The following is a 24,708-nucleotide window of genomic DNA, read 5'->3' on the forward strand; positions in this document are numbered from 1 at the left end:
TATTTAAATTTAGTTCATATACCTACTTCATTATTATTGGATGCTCTAATATTGTGACTTGTAATGAATAATCCAACAAGATTTTTTAAACTGATAGATAATACACATATTTGATTAGCTATACCTAAATCAGCAACACATTAGATTATTCACCAGTTAAAATTTAATTTATAAAGTAATATTAAAGAATTATAGAGAAAAAAGGTAATAAAAATTCTAACTCATTCCTCGACAGTATTTTATTTAAATTATTTATAAAGGGGGAGTGGAGGTTATAAAAAATAATTACATGACATTAAAAACTGATGTAATAGAGGAATTAACAGATTCAATTTTACTAAAAGTAAATAACATTTTGTGAAAATTATGTACAATGAAATTTACAAATTTTTATTTCTGCCTATTAACAAGTCCCCTTAGTGGAGTTTATAAAAAAAGTGCACAAGTAAATTATTTCAGGCCATAAAAGTAACAACCTACAGACCCTTGTAAAAATACATATACTCCAGAACATTCACTCTATCATATTCTCGCACTAACATACAGATTTACACATTCATAAAGCACAGCATACAACTATTCATAAATTTATCTCAGTGACAGCCTGGTATAGTTCATTAATAATTTTATTTTTATCAAACATTCTAAAATTCGCCAATATGTTCATGAAGGAGTTCTTAAAATAACGTACTTTCCAATTTTTTTATTTCTTTAAAAAAATAAATATATACTTATACCATAGTAAACATGATATAACATATATATCATAAATAGCACACTGTATTTTAATAATTAAAGTTCTCGATGTGGAATGGATACAAATGTTACAATTAAACGAACAAATGTGTTTCATAATGTAATCTTATTCTAAATATGGATAACTTAAATTCGAAATAGTAAACATAACAATACACAGTGTTTTATAACAAGATTGATACAAAATTTTGTGGCCAACAATGTTTGTATATAACCAAGTCAAATAATTTTCTAAAACTCTATTGTGTACAAAGTTGTAAGTAATAGTACCCTAGAATAACATCATTCATGACAAAAATAAATAAAAATAATACATAACAGTTATTCACATAATGAATTTCAATTTATATAAAAAAGAAGGCTTTCAACCATGCATATTTAAAAATAAACTATTAAGTAATATTCGTAAAAATAGTTTTTCACAAAAGATATGCTCTTGAAAATTAAAAACATTTATACAATATTTTACATCTTTACAATATGCTTGGCATTTCTTCAAGTCAAAAAAAATTTATGTTTTAAGAATAAAATTACCACCTCCGTCAATCCTCATCAGATAATGGTTCATATTGGGCAGAAAGAAGAGGAGCAGGTTCAGGAATTGATTCAGTGGTTTTAGTAACAGTGTGACTTGGAATAGGGACTGTAGACGCTCCACTGGTGTTCAAACTTAATGCACTAAAAGGATAAGCATAGGTATGAGATGGGGTTAAAAATGATGAGGAGGTGCTATGTCCAGCTGAATGATCAGCCTCATCCTGCATAATATCAGTGGATACTGGACTTTCATTGTCTTTATTGCCACCACTTTCCTCTTCTGAAGTTCTCATAACTTCAGCAATGCGATTTTTAACATAGTCTAGAGGTGAAAGTGGAACAGGCGCTTCAGAAAAAAAGCGAGTCATATGTTCATCACTTTTTTCTAGAGCTTGATTCTGATCTTTTTGTTGTAATGCACGTCTTAATTGGTCAAATCCTGGATACATTGCCGGTCTCATGCCTTGAGGAGCCCCTGGATTATTGTACATATCAACATGATCAATAATTGGAGATTGCATGGACTGAGGTGTAACAGAATGACTTTTAGGTCCTTCTTGAGACTTGACAGGAGAAAGTTTACCATTCGATTCAGTGCAATCTTTATGAAAACTCTAAAACAAACAAATAATATATTGTGATATAGTAAAACTTTTTTCCCACTTAGATATCCAGTAAAACCTCAATTGACTAGAGTAAAAAGGCAAGGTACAGATAGTAAAAGAACAAAAAATATTTTGCAATTTGTTAGTGACAAAAGTAAATATACAGATCTTAAAGTAAAATATAATATTGATAAAATTTTTAATACAACTAAGAGCTGAAAATGTTATATCATTTAATTGAATATTTGATTAATTTGTAACATAGAGATCTTAATGAACATACAACTATAAAAAGAGTTAAATAAATTTTAAAAGGTCTATCGGAAAAATGATTTTCAATTAAAATTTTAGACTAAAAGCTTGTTGTCCTAATTAGTTTTTGTTTCCCATTGATCCAGTAATATAGATAAAACTGAAATTTACAATTATTTTGTGAAAAAAAAGAAAAAAATGGTTCAAATACATACTACTATTAAAAATTATGCTAATTGTTTGTTTTTAATTTTATATTTTTCTTATTTGATTATGATATGATCACAAGTAATCTTAGAATTAACCTTTTCAGCTCTGAATACTCCCGGCAACGGTCCATAGAGACGGAGTTCGGGTAGCGCTGACCATCGATGGGGCCGATATACTTTTCCGCTACACTGAAGTGACTATTCAAGGCGCAAATAGTCGATGAATTTTAAAAGGTGTGATATAAGGAAAGAGCATTTTTATGAAGATAAAGATATTGTTTCAGATGATCAAAAATCTATAATTGATACTAATAGCATGTACTCAAACAAAGAAGACAATTGTTTGCTTAAAAGATTTAAAGACTTAAGATAAAAATGACAAACTATATATTATCATATAAAGTTTGAAATTATACCAATATGAGTAGATTAGAAATAATGTAAGTAGGATCATACAAATAACAGATATAAAGGGTCTTTTTTTAAGCCCGATAGAACTTGAAATTGTAAAAAATAACACAAAAAATTAAATTGTAATCAAAATTTTTTTTTTATTCGAAAGATCAATACGTGACATTAACATTTGAAAATGATTTCGGGCATATGGGCACCGCGGCTGTTCTTGACGAAGCGCATTCTGTAAAATTGTGTTCAGCGATGAGGCGCATTTTTGGCTTAACGGGTTTGTTAATAAGCAAAATTGCCGCATATGGTCGTGCGATTTGACACCTCTCGATTATTTCCTGTGGGGCTACGTGAAGTCACTGGTTTATGCTGATAAACCAGCAACAATTGACGCCTTGGAGGCCAGCATTGTTCGTGTTATTCGTGACATACGGCCAGCAGTGCTCGAAAAAGTGGCCCAAAATTGGACGTCCAGAATGCGCTTCGTCAAGAACAGCCGCGGTGCCCATATGCCCGAAATCATTTTCAAATGTTAATGTCACGTATTGATCTTTCGAATAAAAAAAAAATTTTGATTACAATTTAATTTTTTGTGTTATTTTTTACAATTTCAAGTTCTATCGGGCTTAAAAAAACACCCTATACTTTGTTTTCTCATTGTTGATGCTTCTAAAGATTTGTATGAAACAAATTCTAGAATAACATTCTGAATGGATATTCCATTCTAAGGGTATTCATTGATAAAGATTGGTCAATTGTTAAAAAAGCATACAGCTAAAACATCTAAGTAATTCCGTGGTTGATTATGCTTTGGCAAAAGAGGGATGAATCTCGAGGGTGGTTTAACAGATACCCTACATCTGAGAATAGAAATAAAAATGCAAATGGGATAAAAATTGAGTCAACCTAAATGAAGCTGAAAGAAATAATTAGTTGAAAAAGTGATGTTTGACATAGATACCAATATACTCAATTAAAGTAAGAAAGAACTTAGGAATTAACTACATAAGAAGCATTTGTAGTAACTATTCTCCTTAGTGGTGAACAGATTAAGCAAATGTTGGTTAATTGAGGTTTTATTGAATACCACTTAATTATTTGTAATTCAATACCACCATGCAACAATTTTAACCAATGATATGAGAAGAAGTACTAAGAAATTTCAAAAAAAGTACTTTCTATCATTTCAAAAATTCATACGATAATTTTTGCATCATTCACAATTATTTGTGCACAGAAAGTAAAATTGATAAAATTTTGTTAAGTGTGATTTAAAAACCATAATCATATGAGTCATTATGTGGTCTTAACTCTGGCCCCACTTAAGAGAGGCAAATAGTTGATATAGTGAAAAAAGGGATCTATCACAAACCAACTGATTTAGATGCCTACAACTAGCATCTATCTATGATAGACAGGATAGAAGATATTTGCAAGTTTATCGGGTAAATATGAAAGAAGTGAAAATATTTTATCTTGATAGATAAATTTCTGTTGTCATTGCCAACAACCTCAAATTAAAAAAATGGTACAAATATTAACATACTGGTACTGGTACTGGTATTTGGTGGGGGGAATAAGTCTGGCAAGTGGACCTAGTGGTCCTTTTTACCAACCCCTGATGGCTACCTAGGTTGCCGCCGCATACCAACCAAGGTGGGAGTGTCAAGATTCATTCTTCGGGACCGCCGAAAAATGAATGTTTAACTGCCCCCAGTGGAAATGAACCCACAACGTTCCGAAACGAGCACACTCGGACCAGCGCCCCAACCCGCACGGCTGTCACATCCCTAATATTAACATAAGAATTTAAAGTTTCTCAATAAGTTCATCTCTATTTTGTCATTTACATTGGATTAAAATCAAACAAATGTTCACGTCAAAACCTTTATTTTCGAAGAGTCAGAAATAAATAATAATACATGGTGACTCAAGCTACTATTTTTTTACACTACTCCGAACTAAATACCACAACACCTATGTTTAATCTTTATAAAAGATTTCATAATTCCTGGTATCTAAATACCAAGCAGAATTCATCCTCCCTAATAATACAATACTTGGACTAAAATTGCTTAAGAAACGTGGAAAAATAGTGTAAGTGCATACCAAATTAAATCAAAGGGCATACCTGGAAAAGTCTATCACCAGGTCTGGTTGGTGGAGGCTGAGGTGCAGTAGTAGTGCCTGATGGAACTGTAGTCGTTTGAACATCAGAAGTTGTTTGGTTTATTTGATGAGTAATGATAGCATCAATTAGACTGGCTGCAGTTAATGTAGAACTTTCAGTGCAACGGCCACGATTACTAGGTTGTTCATTACTAAAAAATAACATTACAATAAATATATAAACGGGTTTACTAACATTCAGTGTTTTATTTCTAGAGAATAAAGTAGGTACCTTTGTTCTTGAGGAGGATGACCTCGAGATGAAAGGTTTGAACCACTTTGTGATGAAGAAGGTTGTTCACGGAAACTGGGAGCTTGCATTAAACGCTGATCTATACCATGATGACCCTCATGGATGATCCTTTGTTGGTATCCAGGCATTTGACCTCTACGCAATTCAAGATGGGGCATGTGTGAATCACGTAACTTCTGTGATTGTTGACTGTGATGCTCCCTGTCACGATGCATTGATTGTTCCCTTTGTAACTGTTGCAATTGAACTTCACGGTCAATATGATGTGAAGACTGATAATTGTCTCTAGCTCCATGAGAAACTTGTTCCCTTAACTGTTGTTGTTGTTGTTGTTGTTGTTGTTGAGCTTGTTCTCTACTGGCAGATTGTTGTTGTGGAGTAAGTACTTTCTGCGAGTCCCTCATATATCTATCAGTTTCTCTACTTGAAAACCTGAAACAGAATGGATAGAAATATTTAATGCAATATAGACTAAATTAAATTTTTGGAGAAAAATAATATAACTACAGCAAATCATTAGATATTGCTTATAATGAAAAAATCCTTTGTATAAGCAATTATGCACAATTTCTAGAAATTAAACATTGAAAATTAATATGAGAAATCAAAATAGCAATAAAAAATAGAATGGCATTCACATAGGTCAATTCTTACCTATCATGGGGACTATCCCTGTTAAATCTTTCCCCCAGACCTTCATGAAGATGTCTTTTTTCATCTTGCATATTCTTATGTTCCATAGGCATCGACATAGTTGGTGGTACTGGTAAGCTAGGCTGCCTAACAGCTACATCAACTAAGGAAGAAAATGCTTCATGACCAGGAGGATAATGACTAACACCCGGGCTTGGAGGTTTTGTATTGTGTCTTTGTATGACTCCTTGTCTAGTGTTAGTTTGGTAATACATTTTATCCCTTCCAGATCGAGGACCAGAGGAATTTCCCGGCCCATGCATTTGCTGAGATGTAATATAGTCATTCATAATAATTTGTCGCTGTTCCACATTATAAGAAGATGGCCTTGGTGAAAAATATCCTGTGGTAGGCAAATTTCTTTTACCAAAATATTCAGGATTAGGATACAATGAACTCCTTTGGTGTACTGGAGTACCTGAAATGATCATTAACAGATTATAAAAGTATCAAAAGTCAATGTATAAAAATGGTTAGAAACAATATTGCAGAGAAAATTATACATAAAATTGAGGCAATTAGTGGGAAAAGAGCATTCAAACTCATTTCCTCTTTTTAAAGCGAACTAATTTTTAGCTTCTAGCCAAGTGAACAATATTTTGTCCCAATTTCAAAGCAATATATCAAAAATTGAGTGAGACATCAATACTTTATAAGAAGTTGTGACAATAGCATTTAACAGCTATATAATCTTGTAAGATCTGGAATCTATAAAATTGAAATCCCTTAGTATTACATGTTGATACCAGATAATTAAAAATAATGATCTTGATAGCAGTATTTACAAACATTTCAAAACCAAATACCTTTATAGACTAAATTCACATATGTATTTATCTCAAAAACACATATTTTGATTGATGTGCAACTGCATAAATTATACTTGGAAAAGGATTTTAAGTGCAGTTATAACCACTTGCTTGTGGATATTTTGGAGCAAATCATGTAATACATCTTAAAAATATCAATGAGATGTGTGTTTTATGACCAATTAAGAAGAAAAATTCCATAGTAATAATAATTTGCATGATAAACTGGTTAATATAATGAGATAAATAAAGTATCTCAAGTACAACTTTTGACACATTTTTAAGAATTTAGGAATGAAAAAAAACTTATTTCAGAAAAGTAATTTAAAAAAAAAAAAATACAATTACATAGAAATAAATAATGAACGATAAGAAACGAAATAATATACATAATTGATGAGAAAATTCTTATGAAATACAAAACATAAAAACCACACATGAATAGAATAAACCAATTAGTAAATAAATTACACTCTTTCTAAAATAGTCAACAATTTTTTAGAAAAGAAATAAATCATGAAGGCAAGTTATTCTTATTAGAAGTAGCAGTATTATACCATACCATTAACTTGTAAAAATAGGTTTTATCATTCTAAAACTTTAAGTAAACTTTGCAATAAAAAGTGCAAATACGATAGAATATTTGTACTTAATGCATTAGATATTTAAAAACTGATTGTTTTCAATTGAATAAATCAGATGAATATAGTTAGATAAGATGAATTTTGAACCAAATCTAATGTTGAAGGTAAAACAATACCTTGTGTTATCGATCCACTCTCTTTATGAGGTGTTGGAACTTGATGAATTAAAGAAGATGGTGAAGATTCATAACGACCTTGAGAATAAAGGCTGGGTGATGATACAGGAGTACCATGAATAATTGATCCACATTGTGCTTTTGAGGTAGCAGGATTATTCCCTCCACTTATCACACCAGGAGATAACTTAGGAGTTAAGGAAGTCGTAGCTAATACTTGCTATAAATTAAAAAAACAAAATATGAACACATGATTAAACTGTTCAAAATTTATAACTAAATAAATTATTATCAGAATAATAAACCATAAGTGGCTCTAGTTTTTAATAGTTATAAAATGGGAAATCATATGCCTTTTTCTTCACAATATGCTCAATAGCTTACCGACAGGAAGCATTTATCTATTTAAAGACTCAGAGACCAGAAAAAAAAACAACAATCAATTATTATTCTAATAAGGTATAAATTATCAATGTAATTATATTTAACTAATATATTGTGAAACATTATTAAGTGTTCTTTAAGTGCCATTTTCTTCCGATCTACTGGATCTTTCCCATGGCTTTTAAACGTACAGAGATGGCTTTGCTCTTCACATTTAATTGATCAATGAGTTGTTGTACCATCATCCTCATCTAACAATGCTTTTAATGCATTGTCTTTGAACTTTTCTAGTGGTCTTCATGTCTTTTTTTTTTCATTTTACAGGTCTAAATTGTCACTTTCAATTTTTTAAACCGATCAAAGCACTATATAGACTAAGAACATTCACTTTAAACTTTACCAATAATTTGATGTGATTCTGCAACACTGATCTACAAATGATAAAGGAAAATCAATGCTGTCCACAAATTGTAGTTTCCAGGCACAGAATTCAACATGTTCAACACTAATAAAATCTATGCTGTTGAATGAAACTTGTATTGTTGTGAACTGAAAGTCTTTATCAAATGTTATAAAGAGAAAATGGTGCCAATGATGAGGTTTGATAGTAACTAAGTTGGAAGATAATGCTATCTATGGGTAAATCAGGTTTCATATTTACAGATCTAATAAATATAAATAAAAGACCATGAGGTTAAAACTACTATTCCTAACATACAAACTAACCACTACTAGTTGTTTTGAGTATTAATCAAATAACAAAGTTGTCACTGTCACAAATGAACAAAATTTATTCAAAGTTACTGAAGTATTTAAAAATTTAAAACTTTATAATACAATTTTTACCAATAACATTCAATATTAAATAAGTATGCAGTATATTTGAAGGTAAAGACCATAAATCATTGAGAGGACAATTTTATAACACTGAGTTGAAAACAAAGATCCAAGCTACACACCAATCTTCATGAAAACCAGATTCTGAAAAGAATTAGTTTTTGTAAAACTGAGTTGTAAATAATAAACCTACAGGAATAGGGTTTTGATGGAATTCAGTGGAGGGAGGTTTATAGAGTAGGAGAGTTGGTGTTATGAGCATCACACCTTTGGCTTCGCTAAACCCTTTGTTTCTAATATTATTTGTGATTAACCAGAGACGAGCATAATACACCATATTATAAAAATAATAGTTTATTTTGTATCATATTATATAAATTTTTTTTTTAATTCTTAGAAATGTATAAAAATTTGTAATTTTTATAAGTATGCTAAACAAAATTTAAAATAGAATAGATATTCTTAATTATTTTTTGGAAGATTGTTGATTGACTGTGTGTAATAAGAGGGAGAGAAAAATCATATGTTCTGTTGTTGGATGTTTTTTTAATAGATGGACATTGATGTAAAGTCTAGTGTATTTTTGGTTTTTCTGTGAGCTAAGTTAAGTTGAAAAATTGTCTATTGAGAAGTGATCTTTTTCTCTCTTTGCAACGACCAGCTGAGTGCAAGTACGTACGTGTCATTGTTCACTTTTGGACATAGATAACAATTGTAGGGTTAGATTATAAGTTAGTAATAAGTACATACATATATATTTAGGGATAGGGTAGATATAATTAGAATAAGATAGGATAGGGTCTTTGATAGTAAAGATTGTTCTTTTTAATTTACTATTAGTTTAAGTAAAACTGTATTTTAATAAACATTAAAAACACATGTTGCTTGTTCTGGATATGTGAGTTAAAACAATATCAATTAACCTTGCAATTTGAATATACTACACTTTTATATCTTTTATCTGATTTATTTTTAACCCCCCCATCATTCTTTATATCTTTCTTTCTACCCAGTTATTTAATGTATATGTATTTAATGTGAACTCTATATTCATATGCTACCTTCACCTTTTACTTACATTCATTACCTTATTTTAATTTTTCTATTACATAATTTACATACTTTAGTACCTCCATTTATCTTTTATATTTCATTTTTTTCACCATATTATATTTATTGTATCAAGTCTTTTAATTTCATTTCTTCTTTTTTGTATTGAATAATTTTTTATTATGTATATAATAATTTTAAGTATATTTTAAAAATATTTCTTTAATTTGTTAATACTTTTTCTATTTTCAAATGTAATATATTTTAACCATCAATCGCCCCCACAACTCTCTCAACTGTCACCTCATTTCCTAGACTGCGAACCATCTGACAGGTACGATCCTATCTCGTTTATTAAGCTTTATTGTACAAGTTTTTTAAATTCTTAATTGACATTTTTCATTTGTTTTTACCCTATTTAAGTGCTTGAATCTTTTTATTAGTCCTGATGAAGCCCTGCAATGTGGGGCAAAACTTTGGCTCATAATATATAGTATTACGACTAATTGAGTTTTTCAGTGGCTGCACCCAGCCCATCTTGCTTTTATTAATTATTTTTTGTTTCTCTGCTTAAATTAAACACTTTAAACAGCATCAATCATGAATACTTTGATTATATAACCATTTTTTTTTTTTAATTTTCTTTTTTACCATGGATTAGCTGCTAAGTAACAATGAAACATCATATATCCAACCTGATGAAAGAAACCTTGTTGATCGGGGGGCTGTGCTACTCTAAATACGGTATTCTGGGATGAAATTGGATGCTGCTGAATTTTAGAAGGTTGCAAATTGTTTTCTCTAGGCTTCTTTATACTCAAATCTAATGTTACACCATCAGTATCTCTGGTCTCTCTCATACTCTGCTGAACCTAATACAAAAAAAATTATTATAGAGATAAGTCTTATTTTCCACAAATAATTAATACCTCTAATTATTGTAAATATTATATACTGGACAGTTTAATATGCAGGAGAGTGACATATAAATGATGGTCAACAAATAGTTTCAGGACTAAAGATATGACAAGTTTTAGAGGTCGGGATAAATCTCTTCAAGGGAATATGTGAGACATTGAGAATTAAGATTGGACTAGATAATGGACAGGTCTCCGAAACGCTGTCTAGAAGATGAAATAAAAAGATAAAAAGTCACAGTTTTTTTTCCCCTGAAAAGAAAACAAATGAATGCTATTAATTAACAGACTATATTCACTACACGTGAACCATGTTTTTGTGGTCGGAAGGCATATCAGGGGCCAAAATTCATCGAAGACTTTCGGTACAGTACGGGAACAGTGTTTTGCCACAACGTAGTGTCTACGAATAGATTGAAAAATTCAAAAATGGTCACACAAGTGTTACGCACGATGAAGGAGCCAGACGAGTGTACCGCAATAAATGAAGAAAACATTGAGCGTTCACGTGAAATTGTTCACTCAGAGAGATTAGTAACTATGAAAAAATGGCACTTCGTCTGCAAATTAGCCACATTTTTGCCTTCAAAATCATCCACAACAGACTTGGGTTTCATAAAGTTTGTGCAAGATGTGTCCCAAAACAACTCGCACAGAAAAAAAACAAACTCAATTTTGAAGTACTGGCTCATCCTCCATATAGTCCCGATCTTGCTCCTTCTGATTATCACTTGTTGGTCCACTCAAAGAGGCAGTAAGAGGCCGTCGATTTACCTCGGACGAAGCAATGAGAGCATGATGAGGCTTGTACAATGATGAACCAAGCGCGTTGAAAAGAAAGGGGACTGTCAAAAAATGATGTACTTTTAAGTTTCCTATTTGATTACGATAAAATTTTATAACTATATTGTGGATAATAATTGACTTACTCTTGTACATATTAAAAACCGATCTGCTCATTATCAAAGAAACCTTTGGAAACTCATGAATGTGTAAAAATAATTAAAGAAATTTTAGGAATCGCCTAGCAAGGTGCAAGGCTTACTAAGGACAATGTCAACCAATACTTTGAAAAAAACATTTTTTATTATTGTACCCATCCTTATTCAAGGTCTGATATTTATATTTAATTATTTTATTCATATTTATATATAAATAAAAATAACAAAAACGGACTGAAATATATAAACTGCAATTGACCTCAAATGAGGCAAAATATAATAAGTGAATAAGTACATTTTTGTATCTTTGTCACAAAAAATGTGCACCAACTTGAAAATCCTAGATCTAGTTATTTAATGCTAAAAATTATTAATAGTACAAAAAACTACATAATTTACTTTAACAAAAATTTAAATGATACTTGCATACATATAAAAAATATTACTATTGAATTATATGAGATTCTATTAAAAGGAGTGAAATAAAACAGAAAAAATTTTTTTTTACTGCTATGTAAAAAAAGAATTAAAAACAATTTAAACAATCATACAAGAACATCAAAGTAATAAGTTAATAAACATTAAGTAGCAACCTTAGATATCTTTTCCCCTTGGACCGAATCCTCATTACACATGGGCATTGTTCCACAAGAGGCTGGGGGAAGATCTGAAAATCTCTGAGGAATTCTTCCAGATATATCTGATGAAGATGACCATCGATGGGAACGATCTTCAGGACATTCTGAAGTCTGATCATAAGGTTGAATACCCTAAAAATAATTATTATAAAACAATTACGCTACAGAAGCCTAATGACCATGTAATCACTAGGTAACATAAAATAAAATATTACTAATGACAATACTTGAGGACTGCTCCAGAGTCATCACTGATCAAAAATAAATCTAAATGTAATTTAAATCATTTCATTTTTTTTTATTGACCCAGAAACTATAAAATATAAACAATTAAAACCTATTACATTAATATGGCTTGGATTATGGTAGATTTATTACCAATAAAAAGGGACAATAAATATAATAATGTTATTTAAGAATTTCATGTAAAATATACATTTACATTATTCAAAAGTCTAAGGGAAAATAAACACCTTATAAGATTAGTAATTTAATGTTTTAAAAAAACCTAATGGTCTTAATAATAATACATTCACTCTTAGCAAATAAAAATAACAAACCTGAACAACAACAAGACCTTCCTTTGAAATATCTTGCATTTGCTGATGACTATGATGAGTATTAACAACAGATACAGTAGCCAATGAATTATCAATTTGCCTACTTCCTTTATCACGCTGGGAATAACTTAAATTATGATGATCTGTTTTAAGGATTGAAGAAATAGTAGGAGGAGCACCTGGGGTGTTACTCGTCTGTACTTGTCCTCCTGAAATATAAAGAAAACAATAAAAACTGGAGAAATGTTTTTATCAGAATAAATTCAGCCATTCCCACTTTGGGGTTGTACAAGTCCTCAACCAAGCATTGGACTGCACCACAGTCTAAATATGATCTATGTTCCCATAAATTAAATTGATCTCTCACAGTTAATTGTATAATAACAAAATAGTGTTGATTATTAGCAGCAGTGACATGTGCATTACCCCCACATTGCCGCACCCCATATGCTAGAAATGGATAGGCAGGAAAAAATGTCCTCAATGAAGGATGTGCAGAAAAAAAAAATTCTATGGCTCAGAAACAACATACTAATAAATCCAAGAATTTTTTTTTATGAAGAAAGCAGCCTATGGAAAACCTTGTAAATCTGAAGACATTTTTTTATGGTTTATGGGTAACAAAGTGAGCTAGAACCTTACAGAACAAGATACTGGATGGAAAAAGCACAATATTGAGACCTCATTTAAGATCCATACATAAGTTTTAATATTAATTAAAAAAATTTATATTGATTGCTTTGCTCTAAACAATAATTGTATTATATTTATAAATAAATAATTGTTTAATCATAACTTAATTATATTTTAAAAAAAAACATACTAAAATACCAATAGCAATACTTATTGAGTAATATCGGCTAAGGTGGTTTAGCCATATAAGAATGTATAGAAAGAGCCAGATATGAAGCAAATGAAAGGAAGAAAACTTAGGGGAAGAAGGGAAAAAATAGGAGGAGGGAGTTCTGAGGGCCATCAAAAGTAAAAATATAGATCAGAGAAGAAAACTGCTGATTCAGGAAATTGAAGTTAGGATCAGGTCTATGTGGGCTCAACACTGTGATGTAGGGGAAAAAAGAAGTATCAATTATATCAATCAAGGGAACAATTATATGAGATAGAAGTAAGTTTGGGTATAAAATATATAGGAAACAAGTCTTGCTTAATTGGGCCAATATTTAGAAAAGCACTGTCCGAGGCACAGGACTAACAATAGACTCAATGATTCCAAAAACCAGAAAAAATATTCCTTTATAACCATGATAAGGACCTGCATTGTGGGCCAAAATGGTTTAATATAGAAAGATAATTAAATAAGTTTTATTTTGTAACAAATAAAATATCCTTGAAAATCATCTCCACGATTAGTACAGCATAGTCAATTAACTGATGCACATTTAAAAAACAAAATTAATAAATGAAGTAAAATTATACCTTGGTCTTTCATTAATTGCATCTCAATAACACCAAGCATAAGATCCTTGACCGTCTTCACTGTGAGGGGGGATGAAGGATCTTCCCTCTTAGGTGAAGCTGTTCGAACAGTAGTCGGCTCAGTTTCACCTCCGCCTTGCCCTTCATCTGCTGTCTCCTATCAATAGATGGATACACTTAAAACTCAACCAATAAATAAAATTCTTAACACTTAGATGATACAACTAATCTTTTTTTTTTGTTTTTTTAAATATATGTTATGAGAAGAATAATCTATTTACTCCTAATTCTAATAATAAGTAAAATGACTTATTTTATCACAAACACTTTATTTGAAAATACTAACAGTACAAATACTTTATTTTTTCAAGCTACTTTATTTTTGATTGAATAAATGAAAAGGTTAAAAAAAAAAAGTATACAATGAGAAAAGTATAACTTAAGTTAGAGATAAATAAAATTTTGTAATACCTCCCTCATAAAATTTAAGTGATTTCAAGACATTTGTTAATTCCAACATGAGGAGCGAATATGAATTTGTTGTATACCGTTTATGCTAATTATGCAGAAAAAGGGACTAATATGTACTTAATCAGTTGTTGCTATCCTAATTTTGATAAAATTTATCTTAGGTATAAAGATAGTATAATGTATGTTGAAATAAAATTAAACACATGAATTAAAATGCAGAATTTAAATTTCTAATAATTATTCAATAACAAAATCATGAAAATTTTAAACGTATACTATTATTTTTTTTTTCTAAAAGAAACTAATATTACTCTAAGATATACATTGATACCATTATATAAATGAGATGTCTTACTCTTACATAGCACAAATGCCCCTAAATAATTTTGACCCTACTCTCACTACCCCTTCCAAGGAAGGCTTTGGCACCTAACAGTGTGGGAAAGGAGGTCCCACTCCGGGAATAATGATCTAAAACTGATCTGGGTTCAGTATTTCTGTATTTAAGTAGCAAACAATTAATGTTCATAGTCTCAGGGGCACTAATGAGCTCCAGATCTAACCCTACTAACAAAGTAAGAAAAAAACTTTAAGATAGATTGTGTCTCCATGATTCATAAATTCCAATATCTTTTATTTAAGTAATTCAAATAGTTCATCAAGGAAACAAACTAATATATTTACAGTACAACAGGAGGTAGAAAGACGAAGCAATAACGATAAATTAATTAAAACTAAATTTAAATTTTAATTAAATTAAAACTCCTAAATAATATACTTTCTTTTTAATTAAATTAAAACTCCTAAATAATATACTTTCTAATTCTGTAAATAAAATCGAAATTAAGGTTACTAAAGAACTAAAAGAAAATGTTTGAATAACTGGATAGCTAAAAGTTTCTAACTGCAAGAAAAAAATACATTAAATGACATAAATAAAGAAATTATGGCAGAGTGGGAGGAAAAAAATTTATATAAAAGATTCACCGTAGCTGAACTGTCATAATCCTCTTTAGCAGCATATAATGTTGGTGGCATGGAGGCAGTGGATACTTTTGGTTGCGGTGAAGAAGTTGACTGATTATGTTCAAGAGGCTCTGGATGAGAAGTTTGTTCTCTAGCCTCAGGAACTATTTGTGGAAGAGGTGGTGTAATATTCATAGTTCTCATTTTATCTTCATTCTCTGCAAGATGTTGTTCAACATTTTCTGTAATAGCATGAAATATAATATATTAAAAACACAATATAAATCACAATTAATTATAAAAAATCTTAGGTTCACTGAAATCAGTTAGTTCAGAGATAATAATTTTCTTTTATAAAATAAGAAGAAAAACAAACCTTTATCTTAAATAAAAGAGGATCTTTTGAAAATAATTTTTCAAAAAATATAATCCTTTACAATTTAGGTAATATCTATCTTGAATTTGTAATTTTCTTGATTTGATATAATTTAGTTTATTTTGTGGTCTGTTTTTTATTGTAAGTGCCTGCCCTGGGCACATTTATATCCGATTCGAAAGTATTTGTGGTTGGAATGTTTTACTTTATTTTTTAGAGAATTACTGTGCAGATACTAATTAAGTTCATTTAATATACATATAGCATACTTCTGACAGGTATATACAATGATTCTTCAATTTTTTGGACTGATGTAAAATTTGTCTGATTTTAGAAGGATGGTCCTACGTCATACATCACTTGAAATTCAAGAACTCTTTTTAAGGAAAATATTTTATGATTACTTGATCCCACAGTTCAGAGACATCTCTTGGCCAGTAAGTTTAACATATTTAACTCCATTTCTTTGGGGGAGGTGGGCAGGCATAAGTTGCAAACATCTAAATATTGTTCCAGACTAATAAAAGATGCAATACACCATAAAGTAGACTGTGTGCTTCAATGCTAATAGTAACACTAAGGAACATTCTGAAGGTTTAAAATTTGAACATGTTAAATAGGTATAATATTTTAAATTCTCATTAGGGATCAATACTAAATACGCTTAAAACTAATCCATCCAGTAAAATCAGAATCAATCTAAGTAACTCGGTTGCTTTAATATCAACTATTCTTAGTAATTATTAAATAGTAAGAGTGCTATCCTCCTTTGCTAACATCCTTTGGCTTCAGATTTAATATGCTGGAGTGCTCTTACTTTCTTTATTAATAATTAAAAAAAAGAGAATATTACTAAAAAAATAATAACAAACCTAGATATATTTATTTAAAAAAATAATTGAAATACTTTATTTATATATATGTTGCAAAGAAAAATGGATTACCAGCATTTTGAAGAGGTGAAGGAGCACTAGCTGTATCACTATCACCACCAACTCCAACTCCACCAGTAGCTCCTACTTCATCACAACTAGAAGTACTAGATCCTGATTCCTCCTCATCAGTAAGAACAGGTTTTCTTTCATCAGCATTTATCTAAAATAAATCCATTACACCAGAATTCAGCAAAGACTTAATTACCTGTCATAGTGATCAATAGTAAAAGCATAACTTTTGTGAAATTAATCAAATTAAAATTTTAATAATTGCTAATTACATATTTTTCTAACATATAACATTATTTGTTCACTGTAACAGATATGACAGTATCATACCAAACTGGCTAATATACAAAAATATCTAATAAGCCTATATCATCAGATACCAACTTCTAAAAAGAAAGTTAGTTTTTTTTTTCAAAAATATATATCACGATCAAAAATCATAATAAAATCTTGAATATTAAATTTGAGTGTTGTGTCATTATAAGTGGTAATGGGTGAGGGTATTAAACCAATATATTTTATTTAGAATAAACTGGTACCAAATACTGATTTGGGAGAGAAGAGTCCTGAGAAAGATGTTTGGAGCCGTTAAAGAGGAGCACAGGTAGAGAATCAGAAGCAATGATGAACTAAAAGAATTGTGTGGAGAGCCTGATATCCTCTGTGTTATTAAGAAGAGCAGGCTAAGATGGTTGGGGCATGTGGAAAGGATAGAGCCCTGTAGGCTACCCAAAATGATGCTAAATGGTGCACCAGCAGGAAAAAGGAAAAGGGGCAGATCCAGGCGTCGGTGTCTGGACGATTTGAGGGATGGGAATCGAAAATTGGAGGAGTCTTGCTGGAGGCCGCGAGGCATGGGTAAAAATGGTGGCAGAGGCCCAGGTCCTACAAGGACTGTAGCGCCCAACAGTGAGTGAGTATTTTATTTAGAAGCCCGAAAAATTAAATTTGATTTTATTATTTAATCATAAATGGGAAGTTTGTTAATGCATATCTTCAACCAAGATTATTTAGTATATATCCAAATAAAATAATACATAAAGAATCTTCAGGAAATGTCAGCTGTGATATAATTTTAACTATAACCATTATCTTTTATCAACCACAAAAAGTGGTGTCTGCCATAGATCATTCACTCAGAGAATGCTGCTGAAATGTCTCTCACTACCAACCTAACTAGGTCCATCCAAACTATCTATCTATTTTATACTGATTCCCATAAAAAATAAGGAGTCCCTTCATTCTTGACAGCCATTTTACTCATTCTCATCTAGAATTTGTGACTGATTGGGATAAGATATAGGGGAAATTGGAAAAATCATTCTCCACTACTAAGAAGAGCATTCTCTTAGCAAAGAGACAATAGTTAAAATCACATCCAATTGGTAGTTCACAACAAAAACTTGCTTTTGAAACAACTTGTAAACCATTCCTGGTCTACATTACTTTAACATAATAAAGGAAAGCATACTTAAAATATTAAAAAAACATTAATCTAATACAGGATGACTTAGTATTTTACAGAAGTGAACTATATACCTAAGTAACACAAACGTACCACTGCTTAATTTCTTAAATTACCCTTAAATTAACCAATAACTGCTAGGCATACTGGGCAAGGTTGCCCCAGGGTCTTTCTAAAATGCTTCAAGTTAGACCATAAATTATAGTGCATTACTTGTATAAAACAGTTTACAATAAATTATTCTGTTATCCACGTTTTTCTCGATAAAAGGAAAAACTTGACAGGACTCTTGGACAGAAATTAGTCCCAGAACACCTACTAGCTCAGACTAACCAGTTGAGCTTGTAGTGCTGTTGAGAATTATGCAGAACAAATAAGCAAAAAGCCTAAGAATGCATTAGCGAGAAAGAAGAGACCAGAAAGTGATGAAGGAAAAAATAGGCATACAGTCTCTTTGACTCCCACTCCTTCCCCATGAAGTAATGCTTGACAGCAGTTCTGTAGGTAGGGTGGTAACAATGAATAGGGAGGTGATATTTAAGGAATCTCAAACTGTTATTGACCTTAAGCCACACTTTTTCTAATGTAAAAGTTTTCTCCAAACTTTTTTTAAAAAAAAAGATTAAAAACTACAAAATCCTGATCAAGTTTTGCTATAGGAAGTAATAAGTAGATAAATGATTGCTTAAACTACGTAAGCATGTTGATTGCTAGACACTGCATTACAGAAATAAATTAAAGCAAAGATCCTTTTATACACATTTCCAGTAAACAGAATGAATATAGGCTAGAAACAGGTAAAAGTATACAAGGGAGTTTACAATAATAGCAAACATACCTTTTCATTAGGAATCAATTGGTCCAAACCCAGCTTCTGCTGATAAGTAAAAAAGAAATTCATGCAATGATGCTGTGGTTTTCCAACACTCTGAGATACTTCATGCCAATTCATACCATGAAGTTTAATAGCATTTTTTAAGGATTCTATTTCTTCATCTGTCCATTGCAGATAAAGTGAGCACTGACTGGGACTCAACATTTGAGCATCCTCAGGTGCGGAATTATTTATATCCATTGACACTGCAATGCGTCTAGAAATTCTGTTGAAACAGGCTGAACAGCACTTAGCCACTGTTTCATCAATTTCTGTAAGTGAAAAAATTAAAAAAAATTAATGATCAAATATTTAGATTTATGAATGAATCTTGTATTCAAAATGCCCCTATACTTAAATTAATTTAGTCTTTGATATCCTTATAAATCATATAATAAAAAAAAGTGTTATTCAGGAATCATAAGTTACCAGTATAAACTATTAAACATCGTAAATTAGACTGAATTTACAAAAAAACTATTTTGATAAGAAGGCATTACGTAAGTTTCTTGGAAAAAAATGAATCCAAAATTGAGCATATATCTTTTCAATTATTTTCTTTATGATTTTCAGGACAATATTCCAGGACATAAAACTATTGTAGAAACCAGTTTCCAATGGCTTTAGGTTGCCAGACCATATAATATGTGCTTAGGAAGATAAAAACTAAAAAATGAGATTAAAATTAAGTATATATGTTTCAAACAATTTTATCCAAATCTTGGATAAATTTGAAACTAGGCCACACCCAACTCCTATAGATAAAGGCTGCCAGACCATGATAGGTTGTTTTGCGGTAAATAATATAAAAAAAATGAGTTAGAAAACAAATTTATATCACAATTCACTTAAACTGGCAAGTGTCTGGCTGTTGATTTATATAAATCAATTTTACCAAGTTTTTATAAAATTGAGTAAGAATAATACCCTAATTATTAATTTGATCTAAAATAGTTCAAAAAAAGTTAAGGGCTCACATTCCCCCCTCCTTTGTTATTCTGGTTAAACTAATTGATCAGATGTTAAAAATATACAGGATAATACAATAATAAGTAATGATTTCATCAAAACATATTGGTTCATTTCTGAACCTAACCTAACTTAATTCAGACCTAGTTTAACTTGACCATAAATCAGTGAGACAAATTTTAGTATTCTTAGTAAACATTCAGTCTCCTACTACTAATAATATCCACTTCAAAGATAAAATCAACTGAGATTTTAGGGGTAGTTGCATAAAAAAAAAAAACTTACTGAATTCAGAAGCAATTGGACCTTTAATTGCAGGAGATAAATCAGCCCATTTACAAGGCAAGGGTCGTAGCCTTTTTACTCTATGACCCTTAGCATTGGGGCATGTTGGAATAGGACAGTTTGTGAAGCGGGAACGTACAGCTTTGCAACGACATAAATTACAAACACGAGCATCCAAAGGAACTTCTTCTTCTTTTAGTCCATACTGGCTTGCTTGAGAACGCGGCAAGGCACGAGAACAAACTGATTCAGTTTTACATACAGCACACGCTACACCTGTCACGTTATCCATATCACCACCTCCTAAAAATCATTTTTAAAATTACAATGAATGATAATTTACAAGTGATTTTGAACATACAAAAATAATAATAATGATTAAAAAATGACATAAATTAAAAAAAAATCAAAATATGTATAAGGATATTTTTGAAGTAAACTAAAAATAAAATGAAATGTGTAGTATGAGTTATATAACCCATTCTGCTTAGATACATGATAAATATGTATTATATTTGTGATGGTATAAGTTTTAATTTTATTTCAAAATATGAAAAAAAATATATATATATAAAAGGATAAAAATAAAAGAACTAATAAACGAATAAAGACTAATAAAAGAAGTACAAAATCATATTTAAAGATTCAATTTAAATAAAGAAAATAGCTATAAAAAAAATAAACATGAAATCATGTTCTGAAAATATGCAAAAAATAGAAATTATTTCTGTAAATTAGTATTTGAAGTTATTCATGAGCCCCCTGGAAATAGCGAGGTTCATTTTTAAAAAAAACGTGTTCAGTGAAGTTTTCTCCGGAGCCAGAATTCGCGGGCTAATTTCACCTAGACTGAGGAATAAAACATATTATTTCATAAGATGCTTTTAAGACCGGCGTCGTCGCAGACCGTAACCTCAAACGCAATTATCTTAGGGATAAGAGGATATGTCACTAACAACATATATAAATAAGAATGCTTTTTTGAAGTTTTTATTTATTTATTGAAATTTACAACCGTACAAAAAAATACGATAAGGAAATATGAGGAATGTTTCAAACACTTGATAATCTTGGGAAGGAACCGCCCGATGGTGGTACTTCAACAATCAATTTAAATCAGAAGGTCCCGTAGCCATCTTCTTTTCCAACCCCTCGGAGGATTATCGGGGATTGTTAAGGATCAGAGATTAAGAACTACTGGGTTAGGAGTATGGAATGAAAAGACGCATACCTATTTCGGGCAAATCTGCAACGAAAGAGATATTAAGGTCTTTGTGGATGAGTTTATTTGAGACGTAATCAAGGATTTTACGGAGGATTTTGGATTGTAAGGTTTGGATACGGGATGAATTTGATGGTTTGGTAGATCCCCAGAGCTCAAACCCGTATGTTAAATTGGTCTGATTATCATAGTATATATAATAATTTTTGTAGTGAATGGGATGTTTTGAGCGTTTGTCAAGTAGGTATTGTAGTAATCGAAATCTACAAGGAATTGACGAAGTTTATAGAACAGTCTTGGGAGCCAGACTGGATCAAAAGCTTGAACTGTGGTCGTTTTTACACAAAACAACTCCCAATGACACAATATAACTTTTATTAAAGACAGAACAATATGAACGACATTGTGAATCTTGAAACGTGATGGACATTGTTTACACACATGTGTCGTTTTTGGCGGCCTCTGTAGGTACCAAGCAAACAACGATAGATAACATTTATTATCAACAAATTAAATTTATTTTTACCAAAACATTTATTATTATCAATTAAATTTATTATTAAATTATTACTATTTAACTTTTAATTTTAAAATAACATATTTCAACAGAAACATTATAAAAATAAAAAATAATCACTTGGGAGTGATGCCGCGACCGTACAACGTCGAGGTAGACTCCCGTGCAGTACATTCCGCGCTCCAATGTGGAAGAAATGGCATGAATCACATGATGACACAGTTGTATAATAGAATGGGATGTTCTAAATCCAAACTTTTTTAAAAGTAAATTTTATAATGCTAAATTATTGATTTCATCAACAATATCAAGCAGGAAATTTAAATGACAATTAAAATTTATATATATTTTTTAAAAACATACTTTATACATCCAGGGTTTTAATGACACTTCAAGAGTAATTTTCTTCGGATCTTGTTTGTTTATAAATGAGGCCAACATAATAAATAAAATTCAAGAGGAGGATATTAATGTTTGCTTATTCGATAATATGCTCTCAATATCACTGAACCCCTAAAAACATACAATCTACCAAAAGAGATAAAAAAAATTGGTAATAATATAAATAATTACCATTTAAGTTAATAATGATCAACAACAATCTAAAGCTTATATTTTTTTTTTCACTCCAATAAAAAAAATATTACGCGTTAATTAAAATACATGGCTTAGCCAATATATCAAATGCAATACTAAAAAGAGAACGTAACAAGTAAAAAAAAAATTAAAATACCATTGCTTAAGTAAATAACAGGGGCAGAGTAATTAGTGAACAGTGGTAAAATCTTTAATCGCGTCTCTTCAGTCAGTCCCTTTGGGTAATTAGTGCTTTGCAAACAGCATGTTGCGGGTAGGAATTTAACTGGGTATTTGGTTTAGCACTTAGATGAGCTGGCAGTTTACACTCGGCTTGAGCCCCTTTCCATCTCGGCTCACTTCTCCCTCTCAAACCTCTATATCTACAAATCCCTTTTCCTTAATTGGAGGTGGTAATTGATAGATTAGTTTACCTTTTGGAAAGCATTAAACAGATTTAAAAGGAATATTAAAAAAAAATTAGGAGCTTATATACAACCATACCTTAAAAAACGAATATAAGCCATGATTCATGGATAATACGAATGGCGCTTTAGTGCTTTCTTATTAATACCAGGTCTCCGGAGGAAGAAAAATCTATCCTAACTGGGATCTAATACGTAAGAGGCCGCAGAGGAGATCTATGTACAGTAGAAGGCGAAGAGGCCCGTAATGGACGAGTAAGAAAAACCGTTCGGATGGAAATTTCAGGAAATGTTTCGGTATATGACGTATACAGACGCTCAGTCTTGAAGTGCGTAGAATCAAATGATGTCCATAAACGTTAGACATATATATGATATAAAAATTGAAAAAAAATTTTTTTGCAATATTATGTTTTTAATAATTTAGTCTTTAAACTTGCTTCATGTTTCCAAGAACAATAGTGAATAGATATTTTTTGTGATTGAAATTGAAGTTTAAAGTAAAAATGACAGCTACAGACGATCACTATTTGTTATGAATCGATTTCATGGTTAAGGGGGAGGAATTAATATCGCGTAATTATGCATCTTTGAAACTTCCCTGTAATCATTTCTGAGTAATTTATATAAGATCTTCAACAAACCTTTATTAATTACGCTTTAAATTATATGAGAAGATTCTGGCTGAAACGTTGGCACCATTTAATAAGTCATTTCAACTTCGTGTTATAATTTGACCGCAACCCAATTCTCCAACCATATAATGTTTCAAACTTTTTTTAAGGAAATAAACGAAAATGCTCACAGAATAATAATCATTTATTTGAAATAATTATTTATTCAGTAAATATACTTTGACGAATATAACATAGATTCACAATATAATGTTTAAATTACTCTAATATATTTCATGTAAATTAATTTCGGTTTAAGAAAAAAATTATTGCATTAATTAATTCTAAAAAATATTAAGAGGATAATTTTTATTTAATTAAAAATAGGTGTTTTTAAATACTAAATATTATATTTGTTATATAACTACAAGATATGATTAATAACCCATGAGAAAAAAAAATAGAATACATTTTAAAAAATAAATAAACTAATTCTGATTTGAAGAAAAGATACAATGCAAAAATCCTGGTTAAAAACATTTGAAGCCTAAAAGACAATTTAATTCTCAACTTGACATATCAAAACATGTATTCGGACATAAATAAATAAATATGAAAAAATATATCCGATATCAACATTAGTAATCTCGATATGTAAATTCTTTAATGAAATAAAAACGATTTTTTTATGTCATGATATGTATAAGATTTTTCTTGTAAATCACCAACATTAGTAATCTCGATATGTAAATTCTTTAATGAAATAAAAACGATTTTTTTATGTCATGATATGTA

At 30.5% G+C, this 24,708-nt stretch overlaps 1 protein-coding gene across 2 annotated transcripts in view; it reads right to left on the reverse strand.

The window, feature by feature from the left end:
* Positions 1-290: 290 nt before the first annotated feature.
* Positions 291-24,708, reverse strand: part of LOC106687921 (nuclear receptor corepressor 1) — a 73,092-nt gene continuing 48,674 nt past the window's right edge. The window contains exons 14-26 of one of the 2 annotated variants that reach the window (XM_014432091.3): positions 20,560-20,862; positions 19,270-19,577; positions 16,967-17,117; positions 15,668-15,888; positions 14,210-14,363; positions 12,776-12,984; positions 12,171-12,347; positions 10,415-10,591; positions 7,449-7,668; positions 5,841-6,297; positions 5,166-5,618; positions 4,896-5,085; positions 291-1,907 (exon numbers count right to left, since the gene is read on the reverse strand). In XM_014432091.3, the coding sequence (XP_014287577.1) occupies positions 1,299-1,907; positions 4,896-5,085; positions 5,166-5,618; positions 5,841-6,297; positions 7,449-7,668; positions 10,415-10,591; positions 12,171-12,347; positions 12,776-12,984; positions 14,210-14,363; positions 15,668-15,888; positions 16,967-17,117; positions 19,270-19,577; positions 20,560-20,862 (3,629 nt within the window). In that variant the 3' untranslated portion in view covers positions 291-1,298. Of the gene's footprint in view, positions 1,908-4,895; positions 5,086-5,165; positions 5,619-5,840; positions 6,298-7,448; positions 7,669-10,414; positions 10,592-12,170; positions 12,348-12,775; positions 12,985-14,209; positions 14,367-15,667; positions 15,889-16,966; positions 17,118-19,269; positions 19,578-20,559; positions 20,863-24,708 lie in introns of both variants that reach the window. The other variant, XM_014432090.3, reaches the window with a different exon arrangement.

This window comes from Halyomorpha halys, unplaced genomic scaffold (genome assembly GCF_000696795.3).
Source record: "Halyomorpha halys isolate HHAL.00 unplaced genomic scaffold, Hhal_1.1 Scaffold1026.1, whole genome shotgun sequence".
Lineage (NCBI taxonomy): Eukaryota > Metazoa > Arthropoda > Insecta > Hemiptera > Pentatomidae > Halyomorpha > Halyomorpha halys.